The following is a 24586-nucleotide window of genomic DNA, read 5'->3' on the forward strand; positions in this document are numbered from 1 at the left end:
TGTACCTGGATGGATTCACAAGTAATTGGCAAAAGCATGCCACCTGAGAGTAGTTAAGTGGCTAATCACAGTGTGCAGACTTTGCGCCCTATTCCACTCTGAAAGTTCTGAACTTTATACTGTGTGCATGTGCATGAAATTAAAATTACATGATTCCACAAATACATACTAAATGTTTATTGTTTTTGTCCAAAGTTACAGACATTTCTAAACAAACACATAAAAGAACCAGTTATCCAAGAATATCTAAAAACACAATTCTTAACATAAGTATAACGTGTGTTCACATCTTACTTAGACTTGCTCTTTTACTACAACTGAGTAAGAAAGTTACCATGCATACTATAACTCAAAGTTTTTAAAGGATTTGTTATTTTCTGCTTTATGAGTATTGGCTGCAGTGCAGAAAGGACAGACTGTCTTTTTCAACACATGCTTCAGGAGGAGGTAACTCTGTAGTCCTATGTATACTAATTTTGAGAAGCTCTGTTTTCCAGTCTTTTAAGTAAAACTAAAATTTAAAACTAAATGACATTTTCATCTTTCTTAATTGCTCACATGGAAATTACAGAACTCAAGAAAAAGTTTCTGAAAGAACAGGAAGACTTAGGGAATAGGACTAGGAAATACACAAATTATAAATCACTCTCCATTCCCAAAGTATACAATTTTCTTAGTATTAAACAAGGATGAACTTCACAATAACAAGCACAAGGGGAAATATTTTTTGAAAGAGTCTTCCTTTTTCTTATTAGCATTTCAGAAAAGGGAATGTCTTTTCTGACTGTTAGTTTTGAGCAGAACTTTCATTTTTTCTCTAAAGGGAGACTATGTTCCGGATCTGCAGTTCCTCTCTTTGAAGTGTTCCCCAAAAGGAGATTATCTTCTTTCAGCAAAGCTTCTAAATAACGGTCAATCTGTTCCAGGTCTCCTCCTGGTCCTCCCTGCCAAAGCAAAGCAACAGTCACAGCAGAGGAAGAAGCTGCAGTGTTTGTTCCTGTGAGCTCGTTGGCCTCTGAACAGTCTTCTCTGTGATTCATGTAACAACACAACCCACCATGCATTTCAGTAATGATTTTAACCTTTTAAAATGTTTTCACATTTAATCTCATTTTATGCTTGCAAGTGGGTAAAGAGTTGGATCATTTTTCCTTCTTCAGAGGAGGTTAATTTATCTTTTATTTTCCTTCCACCTAATTCTTTGTCATATTGCTAAAGCCCCTCCTCCAGCCTAATCTCATCTTTCTGTGATAAGTGCTCATCTCCCATTTAAAAATTCATGAATCTGTAGCTTTACAGGCTAAACAGGTGAGCAGGAAAATTCCGATTTCTCTGTTTCTCCCCTTCCCTCTGCAGCATTTTTCCCCCAAGATGCTTGGCCTACTGCCTGCTTCTGCTCCCTTTTCTCTCTTCCCCCAGATCTTGGGGTCAATTTTGTGCTCTCCTTCCTGGGCTTCTTGTATCAAGAACTGCTGGACAAACACCCCTCCTTTACTGACCCAAATCTCACACCCCTCACACCCCATGGGATCAACCCCTCCCCAAATGAGCTGATGGAAAAGAGAATTTTTAGGAAGGACCTCTCAGAAATAACTCCAATTTTATAAATGTCTGGCACCATCATCCTAGTTTCTCCATCCATTATCTGTTAAATAGGATCAAATTGAATATGCTTGTGTTTTGTTCCTTCTATCCTAGACTTCTTCAGCCCTCTCTTGAGGCTGAATTATGTTATGTCCCAGCTTTGTGACTAGGACCCTGTTCCCAAAGACAGATTTCCAGAATATCAATATTCACCTGCATTTCCAAATATTCACTGTCCCTTAATAATATGCTATCTGATCCTTCCTGACACTGATCGCTCTCAGTTGACTGGGTCTAGTTTAATCCTTTGGCCAATGTTCTCTACCTAGCAGACTAAACTTCCACCTGGAACTTCAGCTGGGTCCCCAGCCTCTTCATATGCCCGTTGCATCTGCTTTTGGGTCTACCTCTCCTCAAGTTTCTGCTCTATTCCACTGTATTTCCTTGGGCAATTGGAGACAGTAAACCTGGAAGTTTTAAGTGAGAGATGAGAGTACATATACCTGGAAAGGAACCTTTTGAGTACCTCTCCAACGATACTAGACAAAGCATTTCACACTCTGTGGGCTAAAGTCCTTCACTTCCTTACCAAACTTTGTGAATAAAGCAAATTAAATTAGTATAATGATCCTATTTTGGAGTAGAGCCAGGAGTTTGGCATAAAAGGGAGAACAAATTATTATGCTTCCATTTTTTCCTAGCAAAACATAAATTTATTATTCTGAGAACCAATCGTTTTTATAAACTTTTCTTATAAAGAGTTATATTCAAGTTCTATGATATAGAATTTGATATGATATAGGTCTCTCTAGTTTTTCTTGTTAGTGAAACAACTATTACCACTGAAAGCTTACCAAATGCCAGGCTTTATATTAAACCTTTTACACGTAAAAATATTTCCCACCCTTTACAGCCACAAGAACCAAAAGGAGCTCCACCCACATTCCACTTTTACAGCATAAATAAACTTGAACAATAGGCTTATGTACTATTGTTGATAGAAGTGCAAATATAATTGGCATTATTAGAAAACAGCATTAATTGTCCTTTTATATTTTAATAATGAAATATTTTAACTGTTGCCTAGACAACCCAAGGAGAGGAAAGGTCTTTTCTTTTGGCTACGTACTCCAATTAAACAAAAATATTTTCTGCTTTTTATTTTGTAGTCAATATAATATAACTCCCAGAGAAACCAAAACATGTATTTCTCTGAAGGAGAAATAGACTATCAGCTTGAATATTCACAAGCCAGAGCTAAAACCCAGGCAGTGTGGCTTCCAAGTCCGTGTCTCTCCCCAAACCCCTTCATGGGCAAGACATGCCTCCAGCCCTCCAGGCTGGGCTCTGGAGGAAGGGGGGGGAGGAAGAGACTCAGCTACTGGCCTCTCACCTTGCATGGCCCAGGAAGGCTCTGTCTTTGTCCCAAATTTATTCTGAGGGTTCATTCTGAGGAAAATGCCATGTGCTTCCTAGGCTCACTGGTAATTTCTCAATTTATTTCTAGCATTTGCAGAAAGATTTTTCTGTCTTGACTACATGTGTTTTAATTTTTTATGTATTTTACCTAAATTTCTATGTGCTACAGTAGAAGATGAACTTTTCCTCACTAGCTCAATCTCAGAGAAGCCAAATTCTTTATGCATTAAAATATACAAACAAACAAGATGGACAATAATCCATATTTACTTGATATTCCCTGACCTCTCCAATCTATCTTCTAAGATCAGAAGAGTCCATTTTTATTCAGAGGGGACTTGAGAGTAATCACTATACCAACAGTATACAAGCAAAGATTCTGATTTTAAGAATAATAGACCTTTAAAAAAGGTTCCAGTATATACTCTCAAAGTTCACTTATTTACAGTTTCAATATCCTCACAGGGAGAGTAGGGGCTAGGTTAATGACTTGTCTGAGGCCAGTAAACGAATGACGATGTTAGAAGAAGCTGGCCGAGCTCTCTGCCCACAACGTACATCCCTACTGCTCAAATAAAACCTCCTCACTCACCAGCTGAAGTTTCTGCAGCACTGCCGCCAGTTTCACACGAAGCTTGTTCAGTTTATCTTCAGCAGCTTTTCTTTTTTGTTCACACTGCACCAGAGATACTTCATTAATCACTCCTCTCCTATTAGCATCATAGATAATAGACTGCGTTTTTCTCTTCAGTTTCTCTTCATATTGGGCCATGTAAACATTCTGGATCTGGAAATGTTTTTTAAAATAGTTTAAATATATTTTTGAATTTTACTTTTCCCCCTAATTTGAGAGAGCATTTTCATATTTCAATTATGCATATATATACCTAGTGTCAATTCCATATGTACATACTATAAGTGGTCACATGTTCCATAAATGTCGTTTGTCCTTAAGGACGTACAATCTAACAGGAGAGGAAAAGAAAGGAAGAACAATGTACAATAGTCCAGTATCTGTAATACAAGGATGAGAGAGGCACACCAATGCATTCCCTTGTTTTGGAATGAAGATGGAACCCATAAATGGTTGAATTTGTTCTCCCACCAGTGATACCAGATTGTTCAAAACACCAAGGGGGCAGGACCCTGTAGCCCACTCTCCACAGAGCCAGTAACTCACAGACAGTGACAGAATGGCCAGCTACTGGGGCTTTTATGGCAGACAGTGTTGTGTTATTTATAACTCAAGTCTGTGGCATTTGGAAAGTACAGAAGCTACAGTCAGGGGAATTCCTGTTCTGTCACTCCCTTTGGGCTCCTTTTCCTGCTGTAAAGACTACAGTTCTATATAAGCACATACAACCCTTGCTAATTCAAGAGCTCTTGGTTGTTTTCCGAGAGCTTGTGTTGCATTCGAGGCACTCACAGAAGAAATAGGTAATGGAGAGGCCAAATGTTTTGACTTCAAAATGGCATTAATTTCTTGCATCAACATTTTGAGAGGGCCAAGGGATAGCTGGAGAAAAGAGATTCATGTCAAATCTCATTTTGATAATCACTTAAATAGTTCTGTAATGAGATTTCTGTGCTCTAACATGATTGGGTTGCCAGGAAAATTGTAAGGGGGCTTTATTTGTCTCCTAGGACTGCCCTCCCCACCTTGCCCCTCCTCTATCACACTCCCTAATATGTGCAGAACCTTCCTAGACACTGTCCACATGGTCCCCTTTGTACTCGCTGACTTCATTCTGAATCTGTCACCTTTCTATAATTTTTTTAAAAAAACAAAAATCTCTAAATATATTAACTTCTCTTTAATAGACATTCACCAACTCTTTCCTAAATTCAAGAAACTGAATTTAACTATAGGTGATACAAAGACATGTAAGGTTCATTCTTTACCCTGAAAAAATTTAAAGACTATACGGAGAGATAATGCGAGTAATAGATATTATATCTTACGTGAGAAAGTGCAATTGTGCCCCCAAGTAAGGCACAGTTATTACTAGAGTTAAGAGAAGGGTGTGAATTCTCCATTAAATTAAGAGAATTAAAATCTTTACTTAAAGTAGTTGCCTTAGATCTATGCCAGTAACTTACCCCCACTTATTATTGCATTTTGTGTGCTATTAACTGGAAGTATTTGGGAGCAGGAATACAAATACCGCTCTAGAGTGGCAAACTCTGGTCCTAAAGGTGTGTGCCCCACACACACACACACAATGCACACACACAAAGTAGTCTGCTCAAGGTGACATTTACTTGCGAGGTTTATAGAGTGCTGTATAAATAGATTTTAGAATTTTAGAGTCTTTAACTTCCTGGAAACTTGTGTGATGCATCAGGAATTAGACTGAAAGCCTTGATCTAACACTACCTATTTTTACCTTATTTCCAGAGTTCCGGGCCTCATTTTTCCAGGAATACCAAGCTCATTTCATGTCTCTGGCCCTCTACCCCTGTAACATCTCTGTTTCATAAGTTTACACCAGATTTAGAGAAGGCTGACTCTTTGCCTCAGGTCTGCATTGAAACATGCTCAGATATTCTGTGCTCACCCAGAGTAGCCTCCCCTTCCCTAACACACACCATCCCTCTCTGTCCCCAGCCCTGCACAGTTATTTTATATCATACCACACTACACATTTATTTATTTCTGCATTTAGTATCTCATTATGTGACACTGCATTATGTTTTATTTATGTGTTTATCTCTTTCTTTAGGATGTAACTTCAATGTAAAAAAAAGGTTTGGTTCATATCTGTATACCCAATGCCTGCCACACAGTGAGCTCTAAGTAGTGGGGAGTTAGAAGGGTCCATGTGTAACATTTACAGCAAGTGGGTTTCGGACACGGGGGAGGAGAATCTACTTTTGACCATCCTCGATTCAACCAACAAAAAGTTGATGATTTACAAATAAGGCAACAACTACCTCCTCCACAAAGCTTCACAGATGCTTCCTATGGAGGCTCTAGTTAAACGCAGAGAGTGACATTTCCATGGGTTGCAGGTGGAAGAGGGTAAATCAATTCAGCCGGAATAAGGACACGGTCAGATAGTTCAGACATCACCAACTATTTATAGTTCTTAGTTTTCAGAGCTCTAGAATTTTACAGCTTCTGCCATCCTGAACAATAGCCACAAAACCTTTTTTATGTAAGCAAAACAATAAAACAAACCAAAACAAATAAAACTTTTAAAGATATACAAAATATTAAAGACCACATTATTTAGAAAACAAAAGTAATGCTCATCAGCAACAAAAAGGAACACACTATTGACACACAAATGGTTCAAAAGGGCATTATGCCAAGAGAATAAAGCCAATCACAAAGTGACACATACTGTATGATTCCATTTCTGTAACATCTCTAAAATGACAAAATTATAGACATGGAGAACAGATCAATGGTTTCCAAGAGGTAGACATATTTGGACACGGGAGATAAGACTATAAAGGAAGATCTTTGTGGTAATGGGAGTCCTGTATCCTGACCTTAGTAGTGGTTATACAAATCTGCACCTAGGATAAAATGAGACACATATTTTACCAATGTCCTGGTTCTGATATTATACTATAATTATATAATAATGTAGGGCATAAGCTTTGGGTGAAGACTACTTGAGACCTCTGCTATTTTGTAAATTTCTGTGCATCTATAATTACTTCCATAAAGTTCAAAAGGCAACATCGATAATATGGTATGACATTAAGAATGCTCACATAGCCCTGGCTGGTATAGCTCAATGGACTGAGTGTGAACCTGCAGACCAAAGGGTTGCTGGTTCGATTCCCAGTCAGAGCACATGCCTAGGTTGCAGGCCACATCCCCAGTAAGGGGCTCATGAGAGACTATCACATTCATGCTTCTTTCCCTCTCCTTCCTTTCCTCCATTTTTAATAAATAAATAAATAATCTTTTAAAAAATTTATATAGCACATTGCATTCAAAGTCCTACTTAGTCTCTCAATGTTCACTGTCTTGTAACCAGCAAACTATTTCCTTCAAATACTACCAGCCCGTTTCTGATTTATTCTTCTGCCTTTCTCAAATTAACAACTCCAGGAGGTTTCCATAAAATAGAGAAATTTTCACAACTTTTAAAGCTCAATATAAAGGGTTTTCTAGTTGTAGTAACACTTTAATGAAGGTGAATAGAGATTTATAACAAAATGAGAAGCTTAGTTCTGCTGGATACACTTACCCTTGTGAAGGTATTTTAGGCAGATCAAAAATCCAAAACTATAGTAATTCAGAACAGAATTAGAATTTGAAAGAAAGGATATTGAACTGAGATTTTAATTTTCTGCCTTGAATTTAAAAAGTCAGAGCTCTAGAGTTCCAAAACCCTAACAAGTTTGCATATGCATAAAGCAAGATTTTGTACCTTACAGGGATATGCACGCAAATGTTTATGCAGCAGGCTCTAGAGCAGACGCAATGAATTTTGATTCAACACACAAAGAGTAAAATCCAGATGCATTCAAAGTTCCTGACTGAATGCCACCAAGATAGAGTTTAGTGATAAAGGATTATTAACTTCAAAGATTTTATAATCTAGTTGGGAAAAAATAAAATATCAGCAACTACTACAACACAAGGCAGAAAATTTAATGCTAAAATCAAGTTTTAAGGCTCTCCCAGGACACAGAAACTCACGATTAATTTTCCTTGGAGAGACTGAACAAGAGTTGATGGAGAAGGCAGCACTGAGCAGGTTCTACATGGGGTGTGTAGGGGAAGGATTCAAGAGGCCACCTGTGGACAGGGAGAGTAGATAAGAATATTCTGGGACAGCATCACAAAAGACTCAGAAGCAAGCTAGTCTAGTACATTGGAGCAATTCCGATTTAGATGGACCAGACAGCTTGTGAGATGGAAAAATAAAAATGGCCATTCAGCACAGGCTGTGCAGGACCACCAACACCATCATGACTCAGTGACTGCTCTGGCAGTAGCTATGGAAACCACTGATGTGGTCAGAATGAGGTGGCTGAAGAAGTCTGAGTCATCAAAAGTCCTTCTGTGCTTGGATGTAGCTCTCTTCATTAAAAGTAATCACCTTCAAGCAAGTTACATAAATTTGTCTACATGGACTTCAAGAAAAAATCTGAATAGACTTTATAACTACCATCTAAAGCTAACAGGCATTAATAAAATCTTTAAGACCAAGCAGTTCCCTATGAGAGAAGTCATGATTCCAACTCTTCCTGTGTTTTGCTTGCAATATCTCCATCTCAACAGGAACTCATGGTCTCCTGACTATTAATTTTACTTTAATTCTTTGAATCTCACTTGACCTGAACATGCAAGGGGTTCTACTCATCATCTATGCTAATACATTTCACCTTCAATAAACATTTTCCTTATTCAGTCTGGTCTCTAAGACCCAACAAGTTGGCTCCTTTACTGATAGTGTAGACACTCAAAAATTATCATGTAGAGACATACATGAAGGGCATATAAAAAAGCTTGGATAAACTGGTATGTAATACAGCCTAAACACTAGCACATATCTAACTTTTACAGTGTAGCTACTTAAATCAGAGTTCCCTAACCAGCAGATGAAGATCTGTGGGAAGATCCAGAGCCTTACTGGTAATTCTTCAAGCCGGCTGCCACAGACTTACAATTAGAATATTGTAAGGGACACTAGACGACCCACCTGCCACATGCACACACACCTCTTGAACATTTAAATCACTGGCAGCATCTCCCCCATATACACCTCATCATATAATGTTAGGGTGTCTAGTGAATAAACAATAATTATCTTATACCAACAGGCTGAGAAGATGTAGTATACCCATTGCAAGTAATACATGCAAACTCTATCACAAAGCTGAAATACTACCATCAAGATAAGAATAAAATAAAAGAAAGTGGAATAAAAAGGGCTTTAAAGTGGGACAAATCTGGGTTCCAACACTAAATCTACTACTTGCATTGTGACACTGGAATATTATCTTTCTGACTGTCCATTCCTCATTACGAACACGGAGATAGTGGCACCCACCCCTCACAGTTGTAAGAGTTAAATGAGGTAACAGATATAGGATATAAGAGGCTGTTTATAGGGCCTAGTTCAGTGTCTGGCTCTAGCAGCTCTTGATCAATCACAGTTTTATAATCACTGATGACAATACTATTAGTGCTAAAATAGGGTCAAAGATACATTGAAAGAAAACTTATTTGGAAATGCTGACAAGTCTTCAAGCTGAAAATGTTCAATCACTGCTTTCAACAGGACATTACTTAGAAAATGGGCTCCTTTTCAGTTGCATAATGATAAACTAAGACCTACAAGATGCCTTCATCTGTAGGTATCGCAGTCCAGTAGACACTCCATCAGAAAAATCCGAGGCAAATACATCAACTAGAGTGTTCAATTTAGGCACACCCTAAAATTCAAATGCAGCCTTTTTAAGAAGAAATCTGGTTTAGGTTCTAATTTTCCTTTCAAGTTTGCCTAGCGACATGTCTTTGGGAACTTACTTCAGAATCCCATTTCCTTTATAAAACCAGATTGTTCAATATACTTTATTTCTCACTACAGATATGAGGGAATGCTTTTGCTTATAATTGTGCTTTGCACGACCCTGGGGGTACCATTCACTTCCCAGTCTTCATAAATTTGCATGTTGCTATGATAGTTTTCCAGAAGATGGCTATAAGCATTGTTTAAAAAAAATAACAGTAAAATTGAAGACCTAATCGACTTAATTAAGCAATTCATTAATTGAAGAGCATCCCATTTAGCAACAAGAAGGGCTTGCCAAGGGGCGGTACAAAATGGAAGACTTTTATGGAAAGATGGGTGGCACAAGGGAGCTGTTAACATAAGGAAGGATTATTTTCAGAGCAGGACATCTTCTGGGGGGAAGTGAACAAGGGTTTTTATTATTCAGATTGCCTCTTCTTTCTGTGGAGGATGAGGACTGCTCATAGGACAGATTACCTCAGTAGTGTTAACCAGAAAATTCTGAATTCATTGATTAAAAATGTATTTTTAGAAAGAGACTAAAAACAGTAATTAGGTCAGGTATTAAATTTAGGTTTGGCATCATGGGCTTTAATACAAGTGATGCTATTTTAACCAACTATAGAAATGATCCCTGAAAGTATAGTCTTATGAGTGGCTCTTATGGAGCCTGTGGTGTTCTCTTTAACAGTATAAGCACATGGAAGAAGATGCTAGCATATGTGCTAAGGGTGGAGCTGGGTGCCTCTTTGAGCAAACACAGGTGTCAGTGAAGAGCTAACATCTCAGTATTAATCTGGTATCAGGAAAAGTTCTAAATGGCTGTGGCCTCTATAATGAATCTGTGAACCTCTGGCTGTCCCGGCTCCAACACTAATTCCCTGTGTCAGCTTGGAGATTAGTGTTGGAGTTCACATCTTGGATTCTCAGTTCCCCTGAGTGTGATTTAGGGATCTGGAGATGTGATTTTTTTCTGACATTTATCTAGTAGAACTGAAAGACTCTATGGACTCTATTCCCTGCCCGCCAGAAAATCTTTAAGAACTAGATACACACTATTATTTAAGACTGTAAAAATCATCATCCTTGGCTGGGTAGCTCAGCTGGTTAGAGCATATGCCAAGGTTGCAGGCTTGATCCCCAGTCACGGCACATGAAAGAATCAACCAATGAATACATAAATAAGTGAAACAACAAATTGATATTTCTCTCCCCCCCCTTCCCCTTCCTCTCTCTGAAATCAATAAATTTTTAAAAAGAAAGGAACAACTTAAAAAATCAAAACATCTATGGGGAGAGGGAGGAAGAGAGAGAGAAGCTGTAATGAAATACACCAAAATAATAATAGCAGTGATCTTACAATGGTAGGGAACTATGGATAATTTTTTTCTTTTACTTTTTTGATGGCATTAATTATTTTTATAACTACTTTTATAATGGAAAATCTTAAACTTAAAATAACTGTTGATAGGACACTAAACAAACAAACACACAATCAAATGAAAAGCCAGGAGAAATGTGAACTTGTACAGAATATAGCAGGTAGTTTCGCTGTTTCATTATAACATTGATGAGATGCCACAGGAACTTAACTCTGTTCATATCAACAGCCTATGGTAAAACTGGATTGTTATACAGGGTTTCACTTTAAGTCACAGAACCTTCTGATGATGTTAAGAGAGGACTTAACTGTAATCAAAGCTTTAATCTACAAACAACTTCTGGTTTAGTCCAGTGTCTCAGAAATTCAATGAATCTATTTTTTAAAGACTCAGAATTTCATGTTTCCACTACAGATAGTAGTCCTACGCCAAGTGTTTCATAAACTTTATGCTGTGGGAACATTTACATTTTCAAAGTCAAAAGGATGTTTCTTTGTGACATCTGATATGTTACACTAATGTCAGTCTGGATAAGTGAATGCAAATTTGATTTCTTTCCAAACTCAACACTGGAAATGTATATTGTTTCTCCCTTGGAATACAGGGTCATTTAGAGTATAAATGATTAGATTCAAAGGAAGCTTACCTGTTTGAAACACATTTTCAGCTTTCTGTTTGTCTGCTCTGGGCATCGCTCCAACTGTTTTAATAAATTATAATAAAACAGGATATTAACTTTTAGAGACTCAGCTATCTACAAGACTTATAACATGCAACATCTAGTATAAAAGAAACATCAACGCTTAGAACTGACTTTGGTTACTATCGATACAGGGAGTCTTTTAAGCCTGGGTCTAATTAAGTTAATTCACTAGGGTATATCTTACCTAATTCCAAAAGATGATTAAAGCAGTCCACATAATTCACACAGCATTGTTTAAAAAATTGCAGATAACAAAATTAAAGTGAAGGAAAAGTAAATGATAAATAATAAATATTCAAAGTGATGTCAAGAGGGTAGGTGAAATCTGGGTGTCTTGGCCGGGATCTCCACAGAAATAGACTGAGGGGGCATGGGCATAGGGATGGGGTCTGAAGCCAGAGACTAGCTGAGGTCACCTGAAAAGACTATTTAACAGACGGAAGAAAGTGTTCCAGAAATGAACATGTCCACAGTTCTTAGGCAGCCTGGGGACATCAACTGTGGGAGAGCATGAGGCTCACCCTGCACACCTCAGGTTGCTGACCAAAGTTTTCCTCTCCTTCTTATATGGTACTGTCCCAGGGAACAGATTTGATAAATCCAATTGTCTTCATCTTTCTGTTTTATATCTTAGTGATTCTAATAAGACAAGTGCTCTGAGTACCTAACGTGGCTGACCCACCCCATCCTCACCTCGGCTCCTCATAAAAGGCAGCTGAGTAAATGTGTCTAAGAGATAGAAACTCTATTTTTGGTGCAAGGAAGGAAAGTCAGGAACTATGCCCCCTTCCTTTTGATCTCTGCAACCAACTGTTCTCAGTCAGTAAGATCTTCCTGAAGCGTATTTAACCCTTGGCCACACTAGTTTTAGTTATGAGTCTATTAGGCAGAACGATCCTTATCTTCATGCACTTAGTTCCTCTTACTGGTAACACTTGACATTTTTGTTCACCGAAGATTAAATTCAGGTCTTCTGTCATTCCCTCAGAGTTCCACAGAAGCTAGCTTACCTCCAAACTTGCTACAAATTCCTCCACAGATGAGCAGCCAAATTCTGATGGTGGCTGATACTCCGGAAAGAAATAGAGAATAATCTCCCTGGAAATAAAAGCACAGCAGAGATGGGAATATATTATTTGTGTTAATATTTACAGTTTTAAGGAGATTCAATCTGAACAATTAAAATCCTCAGCATTGCATGGTATCAAGTATAACACGCATGCACACTCATGCACACACTCTGCAGAATATTTGTCTGGGTAGTGGGAAGATGAGTGGTTGGGGGCACAGTGATAAAGGGCCTGTGGGAATCTGAGATGCGCAGCAGTCAGATGGCATAGAAAGAAAAACTGCATCTGGATTCCCTGGGAAAGGGGACCTGTGGTCAGTTTTATGGGTGGTTTGGTGGGACAGAGGGGTGAGAGGTCTTATGCACAAAGTCTCCTCTATCCCCCTAAATCCAGCCTCCCTTCCTCCAATACAGGGCTGATCCCCCTTCTGAGCATTGGTCCTTTTCATGGTGGGTATAAATTATTTGGGGTTTAGAGCTTCAGAGCGATCTACTAAGGAAGTACTTCTAGAAAAACATGGTAATTGAGGATGAGAATGCAGCACCATAAATACTGAGAGAGGGGATTCTAGCCCATATTTGGTGAGCCCCAAAGAAGAGGAGCTAGCCAGCAGTGAAGAGCAGGGGGTGGAGGCATGTGCAGGACGTATTCTAGACCAACTGCACCACATGTTGGGGAACTGTTTTCCAAAAATCCTGCACCACTGGTCAGATTCAACCACTTTTTATAATGTGCTAAAAGTGTGCTAAGCATTGCTACCTGCTTTATACAAACAATTTCATGTAATTTTTAAATATAGTTTATTGATTATGCTATTACAGTTGTCCCATTTCCCCTCCTTCACTCCCCTTCACCTGGCACACTCTCTCCCACCCACATTCCCCTCCTTTAGTTCATGTCCATGTGTCATACTTATAAATTCTTGAGCTTCTACATTTCCCATACTATTCTTACCCTCTCCCTGTCTATTTTCTACCTACCATTTATGCTACTTATTCTCTGCGCATTTTCTCCCACTCTCCTCCTCCCATTCCCCTGTTGCTAACCCTCCATGTGATCTCCATTCCTGTAGTTCTGTTCCTGTTCTAGTTGTTTGCTTAGTTTGTTTTTGTTTTTGTTTTAGGTGTGGTTATTAATAATTGTGAGTTTGTTGACATTTTAATATACATTTTTTAATCTTTTTCTTAGATAAGTCCTTTGAACATTTCAAATAATAAGGGCTTAGTGATGATGAACTCCTTGAACTTTACCTTATCTGGAAAACACTTTATCTGCCCTTCCATTCTAAATGAAAGCTTTGCTGGATAGAGCAATCTTGGTTGTAAGTCTTTAGATTTCATGACTTGGAATGCTTCTTTCCAGCCCCTTCTTGCCTGTAAGGTCTCTTGAGAAATCAGCTGACAGTTTGATGGGAACTCCCTGGTAGGTGACTGTCTCCTTATCTCTTGCTGCTTCTAGGATTCTCTCCTTCATTCTAATCTTTGGTAATGTAATTATAATGTGCCTTAGTGTGTTCCTCCTTGGATCCACCTTCTTTGAGACTCTCTGAGCTTCCTGGACCTCCTGCAAGTCTATTTCCTTTGCCATATTGGGGAAGTTCTCCTTCATTATTTGTTCAAATAAGTTTTCCACTTGTTGCTCTTCCTCTTTCCCTTCTGGTACCCCTATAATTTGGATGTTGGAACATTTAAAGATGTCATAGAGGTTCCTAAGCCTCTCATCATTTTTTTGAATTCTTGTTTCTTCCTTCTTTTCTGTTTGGTTCTTTCGTTCTTCCTTCTAGTCCATTCCATTGATTTAAGTCCCAGTTTCCTTTCTATCACTATTGGTTCCCTATACATTTTCCTTTATTTCACTTAGCATAGCCTTCATTTTTTTCATCTAATTTGTGACCAAATTCAACCAATTCTGTGAGCATCCTGATCACCAGTGTTTTGAACCGTGCATCTGATAGGTTGGCTATTTCTTCGTCATTTAGTTATATTATTTCTGGAGCTTTGATCTGTTCTTTCGCTGGGCCCATTTTTTTTTGTCATGGTGTGCCTGTTACATAGTGAGGGGCAGAACCATAGGTGTTCACCCAGGAGGGCAACCCAGTTGCTGGGTCATGATGCTGTATGTGGGGGAGGAGTCCAAGAGGGAACAATGTCGCTTGCTCTGCTCTCTACTGGATTCCAGTCACTTCCCCTGCTTCCCCCAAGCAAACTGGACCCTTGTGGTGCTGATTTTTGGGTGGGTGGGTGGGTTTGTCTAGGTTCTAGGACCCTGTAGGTCTCCCCAGTAAACTCTCCTGTGAAGCTGGGAGTCTCTCCCAGAACCTCAACCCCCACAGGTGTTTTCAATCCATGTTTTGAGGCATTATTTACCCAAACTGGGAAATTTCCCCTGGGTTGCATGGTCTGTCTTGCTCCCCAATTTCACCTGGTTTATGTGCACATGAATGTGGGACCACCCGGTCCACCACTCTCCTCAATCCGCCGCCTTGCTGGGTCTGCCCGCTGCCGCTGGGCTGGGAGTCCCCTCCTCTGGGCCACCCAACTCCACCCTTCCTACCAGTAGGGATGAATGTCTGTTCTTTAACTCCTTGGTTGTAGGACTTCCATACAGTTTAATTTTCTGTCAGTACTGGTTGTTTTTTAGTTTCTAAATTTTGTTGTCCTTATTTTGGTTGTGCAAGGAGGCACAGTGTGTCTACCTATGCCTCCATCTTGGCCAGAAGTCCAGTTCTCACAATTTCATGTAATTTTTGTGGAAATTCTGACTGAGAAGTTAACCCTATAGTGAATCTCTCTGGTTTCCCTGTAATTAAGGACACTATCCCCAGCCCCTCCATCAGACTCAAGCAGGTTGGCTGTGCTCTCCTTCCCAGTATTCAGCCTTTCCCTCTCCCCTCCACAGAGCTGCTGAGAAACAGCTTTTCCCTGGGAAATTCTGTCCCATAGGACTGACTAGAAAAGCAGACAAGATATCCAGCTCCTGGGGCATCCTGGCACAATCACACAGACCTTCTTCTTTCTCTTTTCCCAAAAATTAGATCAAGAAAACTGTTAGATGCTGTTAAAAAACAACTCTAAGATACCAAAAACCACAAGTGAAGAAGAAATATTTTTACTGGTGAAATGTGAGAAAACATTGCTACTGCTTAAGGCAAAAGAGAACTGGTAAATGAGGAACTTGTTTTGTTCCAGTTAAAGCTTTGTATTTTGTACAATTCCTTTGCTGCTGAATATTTCAATAACGCAGTCAGCACAAAATTTCAAGCTGGCATAGGAAAGAGCTGTTTATGAATACATTCAGCTTTCAGAGTGTTCAGTTGATAACAGTACAATGATTTCAGGCAGAAAAGATTCTGTGTGTCCGTTAGGGAGTGGCTTCAGAGAAATTTTCTGTTGATGCCTAATTATAGAAGTGGATCCACTTTAAAGTTTTAGTACACTCAACCAGATTACTTCCTTTTTGATCACATGTAACTCATTAAACTTAATAGTAATGATACACTTAGATACAGAACAAAAATTAGCCAAGTGAAAAAAAAGAAAATGATGATACATAGTGGTGCATCATCAGAGACCTGTAATGCAGACAGGTCTCTGCAGGCCTCACGGTGTGGACATACACACTTTCATATGTATACATGTTTATGCATATATAAGTGTGTGTGTGTGTGTGTGTGAGAGAGAGAGTGGGTATGTATATCTATGCATGTGCATGTATACACAGTGGTGAAGAGCATGAGATTCCAAATCAGGCAGCCAGAGGTTAAATACACCCAGCCCTGTCCTTAGTAGCTGTATAACCTTCTTTGAGACTTTGAGTATATAACTATTTCCCTAAGCTTCTGTTTCCTTATACATTAAAAAATATTAAAAATATTAGCAGTTGTAAGTCTGTGGAAATAAAGAGCAAATACATACAAATCACTTACGTGAAAGTCTAAAATATAGCAATGGTTTGGAAGTTATAGCTCGTAATTACCAAGAAAGCCTGCCACAATCACTGCACATGTAACTATGTCCATACATGTTTAATAATATGCACACACTTATTCAGATATACACAGGCACATGCATATACAATTTATTGACTACTACAATGTCTCAGTGACCAACTGACATGCCTGAATCTTAGAACTCATAACTGAAAAAACGGGATTCAAATTTATGGCTACCCAATTCAAAGGTGAGAACCTTACATATTACTTCTGATCAAATACTGACAGAAAGTTAGAAACTGGTTGGAGAATCCCATTATTTAGGCTCTATACCATAGGCCAATGATTATCAACTGGTGTGCCTCAAGAATTTTTAAAACATGTGCCCTGACAGGTGTGGCTCAGATGGTTACAGCATCAACCAAAGGTTGCTAGCTCGATTCCCAGTCAGGGCACATGCTATAAAAGCAATGAAAAAATGTCCTCACATAAGGAATACATATTTTTTTTCTGAAAAATCATGCAATACCTGACTAGTCTGGGCATTGACCTTTTTCCCTTAGACTGTCAGAACAAAATGACAATGGCCAACACAACAATACAGTCATTCCTCGCTATATCACAGTTCATGGATTTCAGGATGACTGTATTCTTTACTGGTGAGTACCCATATAGAATTTTATATGTTGTTAAAATTATGTAGGTTTAAGAGCATAGAAAGTGTTTAAAAGCATATGAAGTGTTTATGAGAGTGTGGGAAAGGTTAATAAAAGAGTGGGAAAAGTTTATAGGAGTGTGGGAAGGGTTTATAAAGCCTTAAAATATATATAAATAATAAAATAAATATAACGCCGCTACTTTGTGGATTTTCACCTACGGTGGGGTCTCTGGAACGTAACTCCCTCAATAGATGAGGAATCACTGTAGCTTTCCCATGTGAATGAATCAGAGTTGTACCTATTTTTTGTCAATGAGCAAAAAATGTATTTTTGGTGTGCTGTAGAATTTTAGTAATTAATTTATGTATGCCATGAGATAAGAAGGTTGAAAATCACTGCTATAGGCCACAGCAATATGAGACTGACACCCACCCAGATCACTGGAGAGGTGGTCTTTTTCAACCTCATAACATCCATACAGCACAGGTCTGGCCTGCTTCTTGTCTTTTCCTGGCTGGTGTAAGCTTGCCGACCCAGACACTACAATAGATTTGGTGGTCAGAACTTAAGTGTTCAGAAATGTAGCACTCTAGCTTTGTTTCCTGGTTAATAACTTGTCTCAGGATCCCTGGTATCATTAGGAAAATGTGTCCTGATGCAAAGTCCAAGGTAGATCCACTTACATGTAAGCAAGAGCCCTTCCTCCTTTCTTCCATGGCAGGACAGGTGTTGGGGGTGGGTTCCTAAACCAGAGTGGCTGGGGCCTGCATGCCCTTATGAGCACAGCCCCACAGCCACAGAAATTTCCATAAAGCCCAGGGCAACTACGGAATTGAGTTCATGTCATATATATACAGCCAACTTCAACCTTTCTTTTTTTTTCCTACCTGCTTCTAAGTCTCTTCTCTAGGAAGATTTTATCAGTCACTCATCAGAAAGTCAAAAGAACTGTCCTAAGGAAAAACATCTTCCAGCAATGGCATGTTGTGTGGTCTCCTTGGCCAAAAGCCTCTTACCACACACAGTCTCCTCATAGTCTGTAAAGCCCAACCAAAACAACTAGCTGCCCTAATGTACCACTACCCCTGCCCCCCGCCTCACCCTCCCAAGTGACATCTACTATAGAGCCCTCTTCAGTATGCTAACTTTGGCCTGATTGTAAAACCCCCTCCTATCATTAGTCCCCATTTGGAAAAATCTCTGAATCCTAGATTTTACTCCTTCTGTGTGTACATCTTTTGAGAACTGTGATCCTCACTAACCAGGTACACAAGTGTAACATTCTACACTGAGCCAAAAAGTAAAACTCAGTTTCCCTGAGGAAGTTTAGTATCTAAAGTCCCAAAAAGAGACTTTTCAGAAGGCCACACAAATGTCATGAGGAATAATAATAGAGGAAGGAAGGAAGGAAGGAAGGAAGGAAGGAAGGAAGGAAGGAAGGAAGGAAGGAAGGGAACTTAGTTAATTAAGCAAGGTAAACCCAGTAAGAATTCTTTATAGCACTCAAGAGAGGACTAATATCCACCATATTGCCAGACCATGAAACAACAGGCCAGACCATGAAACAATAATTAGCCACTGTAGTTCGATTTCAAGGGACAGTTAACCCATGGTACCTCTAAATCTGTGTAGTTAGGGGTCAAGTTATAAAGTCATTTAATTGAATTTTCTCATTAACATTAACACCTAATAAGGAAAATAGTCGGGAGTTATCACTGCTTAGAAAATTCAGTAAAACATATAGAAATGTTAGTAAATATCTTTACCATAAATTAGATGTCAGTTTTCTTACTGTTTCCTTGACAGACATGCTTTGATAAGACTTTGTCAGCAAAGAAGCATCTTCACAGCCCCCACTTATAGAAACTTTGGCTTTGGGTCCAGAACTTGGACTTAAATCTTCCAATGGTGCACTTAATTTCAAAGAAAGAATCATATTAGCTACTAATAAGCTCAAAAATGTCAATATAGGACAAACGACATAACACACACCACATGAACGCAGGGACATAAGTGTTAAGCGTAAATTGTCATTTATGTAATTACCTAAAGTCAATTCTCAAGCAGGAAAAATACTATTTTTTCTGACAAATCTTGTTCCAAGGTTTTTGGGTAGTCACAATGAAATAAAATTGGTGGTGATTTATTCTTGACAACAGTAGTCATATATACCATTTATCTCTTATTTGCTGAAAGAGACTTTAAATAAAGTTCTATTTTAGTGTGGGGGGTGGGGTTCATACAGTACTAAAACTAAAAAGGAGCAAAGTCAACTGAAAGAAAAATGTAGTCAAATCGGAAGGAAGACAGCATTCTGGGTGAACTGGAACATATACAAATAAACTGACGAACAAAATAAAACCCAAGGCATGGACACCTGGAACGGAGGGGAGAGGAGTGGGGGGACTGGAATAGTTCTGCCAAATAACATATAAACACAGCCCATGGACACAGAGAACAATGTGGTGAAGGCTGGGTGACGTGTGGGCTGGGGGAATGGGGGTTGGGGGGATGGGAGCATCTGTAGTGGTGTCAACAATAAAAGATAAACAGATAACAATGAGATACTTTAAAATAGTAATGTGACCTAGAAGAAGATATATGAATGATAGTGGAGTATGACAAGTATGACTTGTCAGAAGTAGAGTGGGTTATTTATTTTTTAGCACAGGGTGTGGAAGCTGCTTAATGTAGATGCTAAGAAAATTATTATGCTTCATTAGTAGGACCTTGGAGGTTCATAATTAGGATTTACTCTTTTATAAACTTACATTTATTATATTTTTCTAATACCATTCATTCCTCTTATATGCTATACCACATTGACCAAACCCCCTCCTCCCTGCAGCAATCACCACAATGTTGAGCTCTTTTTCTTTTTAGTCTATGAGCTGTTTTTCTTTTTAGCTCAATCCAGCCCCTAACTACCCTCCCCCAGACCTGCCAGTCTGCTCCCTGAGTCTGTCTCTATTTTGCTTGTTAACTCAGTTTGTTCATTAGACTCCGCATATGAGTGAAATCTTATGGTATTTGTCTTTTGAGAGACTGCCTAATATCACTTAGAAAAATGTTCTCCAGGTCCATCCATGCTGTTGCAATAAGGAAAAGTTTGTTTTTTTGTGGCCCAGTATAATTCCATTGTGTGAAGGTACAATTATTGTTTTATCCACTCATCTACTGATGGACAATTGGGCTGATTTCATATCTTGGTTATTGTAAACAAGGTGGCAATGAACACAGGGGTGCTTATATTCTTTTGAACTAGTGTTTTGGGTTCTTTTGAATATAGTCCCAGAAATGGAATTGCTGGGTCAAAAGGCAGATCCATTTTTCATTTTTTGAAGGAAAAAACTCCTTTCCACAGTGGCTGCACCAATCTGCAGTCCCACCAACAGTGCAAAAAGGGTTCCCCTTTGGCCACATTCTCACCAGCACTTGTTTGTTGATCTATTGATGGGCAGCCATTCTGACCAGTGGGAGGTGATATCTCATTATGGTTTTATTTTACTTTTTTCTGAAGATTAGTGATGTAGAGCATATTTTTATATGTCCATTGGGCTCTTTGCAGAAAAGTCTATTCAGGTCCTTTGCCCACTTTTTAACAGGAATGTTTTGGTGGGTTTTTTTTTTTTTTGGTGCTGAGTTGTATAAGTTCTTTATACATTTTGGGTATTAACCCTTTATCATGTGTATCGGTGAACATGTTATCCATTTAAAGGCTTGTTTTTCATTTTTGTTGATGGTGCTGTGCAAAAACTTTTTAGTTTGATGTAGTCTTATTTGTTTTTCTTTTGTTCCCATTGCCTGAGGAGATATATCAGAAAAACTACTGCTATGAGCATTGTCCAAGATTTTACCACCTAGGTTTTCTTCTAGGATTTTTATAGTTTCGGGTCTAACATTTAAGTCTTTAATCCATTTTGAATTTATTCTTGTTTGTGGTGTAAGAAGGTAGCCTAGTTTCATTTTTATGCACATATATAACCATTTTTCCCAACACCATTTATTGAATAAATGATTTTTTAGCCTACTGTATGTGCTTGCTTCCTCTGTCAAGTATTAATTGACTATAAAGGTGCGGTTTTATTTCTGGGCTCTCTATTTTGTTCCATTGGTCTTAATGTTTTTATGGCAGGACAGGGTGCTTTGATTACTATGGCCTTATAATATAGTTTGATATTGGATAGTGTGATCACTCCAACTTGATTCTTCTATCTCGGGATTACTGTTGCTATGCCAGGGTCTTTGGTGGTTCCATATAAACTTTTGAAATATTTGTTCTAGTTCTGTGAAATATATCATTGGTTATCTTGACAGGAATTGTGTTGAACAGATAAATTGCTGTGCACAGTACAGACACTTTAATGATGTTAATTTTTCCTACCCATGAACATACATAGTATGCACTTCGGCCTATCTGTATCTTCTTTAATTTCTTTCTTTAGTGTTTATAATTTTCTGAGTACAGGTGTGGTTAGATTTATTCCTAGATACTTTATTTTTTGAAGCAACTGTGAATTGGATTTTTTTAAATTTCTCTTCCTGATAGTTCATTATGGGCATATAAAAATGCAACTGATTTCTGAATATTTACTTTGAATACTGCTACTTTACTGTTCTAGTAGTTTCGTATTATATTATCTTTAGGGTTCTCTAAGTACATTATGTCATCTGCAAATAAACACAGTTTTACTTCTTCCTTTCCAATTTGGATTCCTTTTATTTCTTCTTCTTGTCTGATTGCTGTGGCTAGGACCTTCAGTATTATACTAAATAAGAGGGGTGAAAGTGGACATTCCTGTCTTGCTCCCAACCTTAGGGAAATGCTTATTATTCTTGCCCCTTGAGAATGATGCTGGCAGTTGGTTTGTCATATATGGCTTTTATTATGTTTAGGTATGGTCCTTCTATTCCCACTTTGCTGAGAGTTTTTATCATAAATGGGTACTGGAATTTATGAAATGCTTTTTCTACATCTATTGATATGATTGTGTATATTTGTCCTTCATTTTGTTTATGTGGTGAATCACATTTATTGATTTGTAAATGTTCTACCACCCTTGCATCCCTGGAATAAACCCCATTTGTTCATGGGGTTTGGTCTTTTTGATACACTGCTGTTCAGTTTGCTAATATTTTGTTCAGGATTTTAGCATCTATGTTCACCAGGGATATTGGCCTATAGTTTTCTTTCTTTATAGTGTCTTTATATGATTGTAGAATTAGGATAATATTGGCCTTGATAAATGAGCTCAGGAATCTTCTACCCTCTTGAATTTTCTGAAATAGTTTGAGAAGGAGAGGTGTTAGTTCTTCTTGAATATTTGCAAAATTCACTTGTGAGTCATCCAGTCCAGGGCTTTTGATTGTTGGGAGTTTTTTTACTGCTTTTTCACTAAGCATAATTCATCTGCTCAAATTCTCTGATTTTTTTCTGATTTAATTTTGCAAGATTTTGTGTTTCTAGAAATTTATCCATTTCTTCCTGGTAGTCCAATTTGTTGGGATTAAGTTAGTTATAATATTTTCTGATAATCCTCTGTATTTCTTTGGTGCCTGCTGTTATTTCACTTCTTTCATTTCTGATTTTAATTGGCAGGGTCTTCTATTTATCTTGTTCAGTCTGCTTAAAGGTTTGTCAATCTTATTTATATTTTCAAAATACTAGCTCTTGGATTCACTTATCTTTTGTATCATTTTTAGACTCTATTTCTTTCTTTCTGCTCTTTATTATTTCTTCCTTCTACTCACATTTGGCTTTGTTTATTGTTCTTTTTCAAGTTCCTTTAGATTTGAGCTTATTTGAGCTTTTTTTTTTGTTTCTTGATATAGTCCTGTAAAACTATAAAATTTCTCTCTTTGGATAGCTTACCCAGTGTCCCACATATTGGAGTCTTGTGTCTTCATTTGTTTTGAGGTATCTTTTGATTTCTTCCTTGATCTCTCATTTCTAACCCATTCATTGTTTAATAACGTGTTATTCAGCTTCCATATCTTTATTTTTCAGTGTCCTTCTTGTGATAGATTAGTTAATAGCATTGCAGTAAGAGAAGATATATTGCAGTCAAAGAAGATTTGATTTCAATCTTCGTAAATTTATTGAGACTCGTTTTGTGTCCTAACATGAGGTCTATCCTAGAAAATGTTCCATGTACAATAGAAAAGAATGTATATTCTGCTGCTTTGGGGTAAAGTGCTCTGAATACAACAATTAAATCCATTTAATCTGGTGTATCATTTCAAGCTGCTGTCTCCTTGATGATTTTCTGCCTGAAAGATCTATCTATTGAGGTCAGTGGGGTGTTAAAATTCCCAACTAGTACTGCATTTCTGTCAATCTCTCCCTTTATGTCCATCAAGATTTGCTTAACATGTTTAGGTGCTTCTATGTTAGGCACTCTTTGTATACATGTTTACAAGGGTTATATCCTCTTGTTGAATCGTTACCTTTTATCATGATGTAGTATCCTTCTTTGTCTCTACTACAGCCTTAGTTTTAAAGTCTATTTTGTGGGACATAATTGCTGCTACCCCAGCTTTTTTTTTTTTCTTTTTCAGTCTTTTGATTTGAGATGAATCTCTTGGAGGTAGTATATATATGGGTCTTATATTACTATCCAGAGCATTTAAGCCATTTACACTTAAGATGATTATTGATAGATATATATGTAGTGCAATTTTATTGTCAGACCGTTTTCCTATTTTTTTTTCTGTTTTTCTTTTTAAAGCAAGCCCTTTAACATTTGTTGCAGTACTGATTTGGTGGTAACAAAATCATTTAGCTTTGTCTTGTCTGGAAATCTCCTTATTTCTCCTTCAATTTTAAATGATAGCCTTGCTTGGTAAAGCAGCCTTTGTTGTATGTTATTGCATGTTGTCACGTTGAATATTTCATGCTACCCCATTCTGGCCTGAAATGTCTCTGTTGAGTAATCAAATGTCAGTCTAATCCATCCTTCCTTATAGGTAACTACCTACTTTTCTCTTGCAGCTTTTAGGATTCTCTCCTTGCTTTAAGCCTTGCCATTTTGATTATGAGGTGTCTTAGTGTAGGCTTCTTTGGGTTGAACTTATTTAGGACTCTCTGAGCTTCCTGGACTTGTTAAATTTTTTTCCTTCACCAGATTAGGGAAGTTTTTGGTCAATATTTCTTTAAAGTGGTTCTCAACTTCTTGCTTGCTCTCTTCTCCTTCTGGGATTCCCATGATGCAGATTGTTACATTTAATGTTATCCAGAGTATTTCTTAAGCCCTCCTCATTTTAAAAAAATTCTTCTTTCCTTTTTTGGCTCTGCCTGGGTGTTTTTTCCTACCTTATCTTCCAAAACACTGATTCAATCCTCTGTTTTATCTA

General features: G+C 38.1%; 1 protein-coding gene across 1 annotated transcript in view; it reads right to left on the reverse strand.

The window, feature by feature from the left end:
* Window positions 1-806: 806 nt before the first annotated feature.
* The window catches only part of MORC1 (MORC family CW-type zinc finger 1), a 154328-nt gene continuing 130548 nt past the window's right edge, over window positions 807-24586 (reverse strand). The window contains exons 23-27 of the mRNA XM_053663122.1: window positions 19000-19146; window positions 12584-12671; window positions 11517-11570; window positions 3596-3790; window positions 807-944 (exon numbers count right to left, since the gene is read on the reverse strand). Coding sequence (XP_053519097.1) covers window positions 807-944; window positions 3596-3790; window positions 11517-11570; window positions 12584-12671; window positions 19000-19146 — 622 coding nt within the window. The remainder of the gene's footprint in view (window positions 945-3595; window positions 3791-11516; window positions 11571-12583; window positions 12672-18999; window positions 19147-24586) is intronic.

The sequence above is a fragment of the Artibeus jamaicensis genome, unplaced genomic scaffold, assembly GCF_021234435.1.
Source record: "Artibeus jamaicensis isolate MK-2021 breed Jamaican fruit bat unplaced genomic scaffold, CSHL_Jam_final contig_3126, whole genome shotgun sequence".
In the NCBI taxonomy this organism is placed as follows: Eukaryota; Metazoa; Chordata; class Mammalia; order Chiroptera; family Phyllostomidae; genus Artibeus; species Artibeus jamaicensis.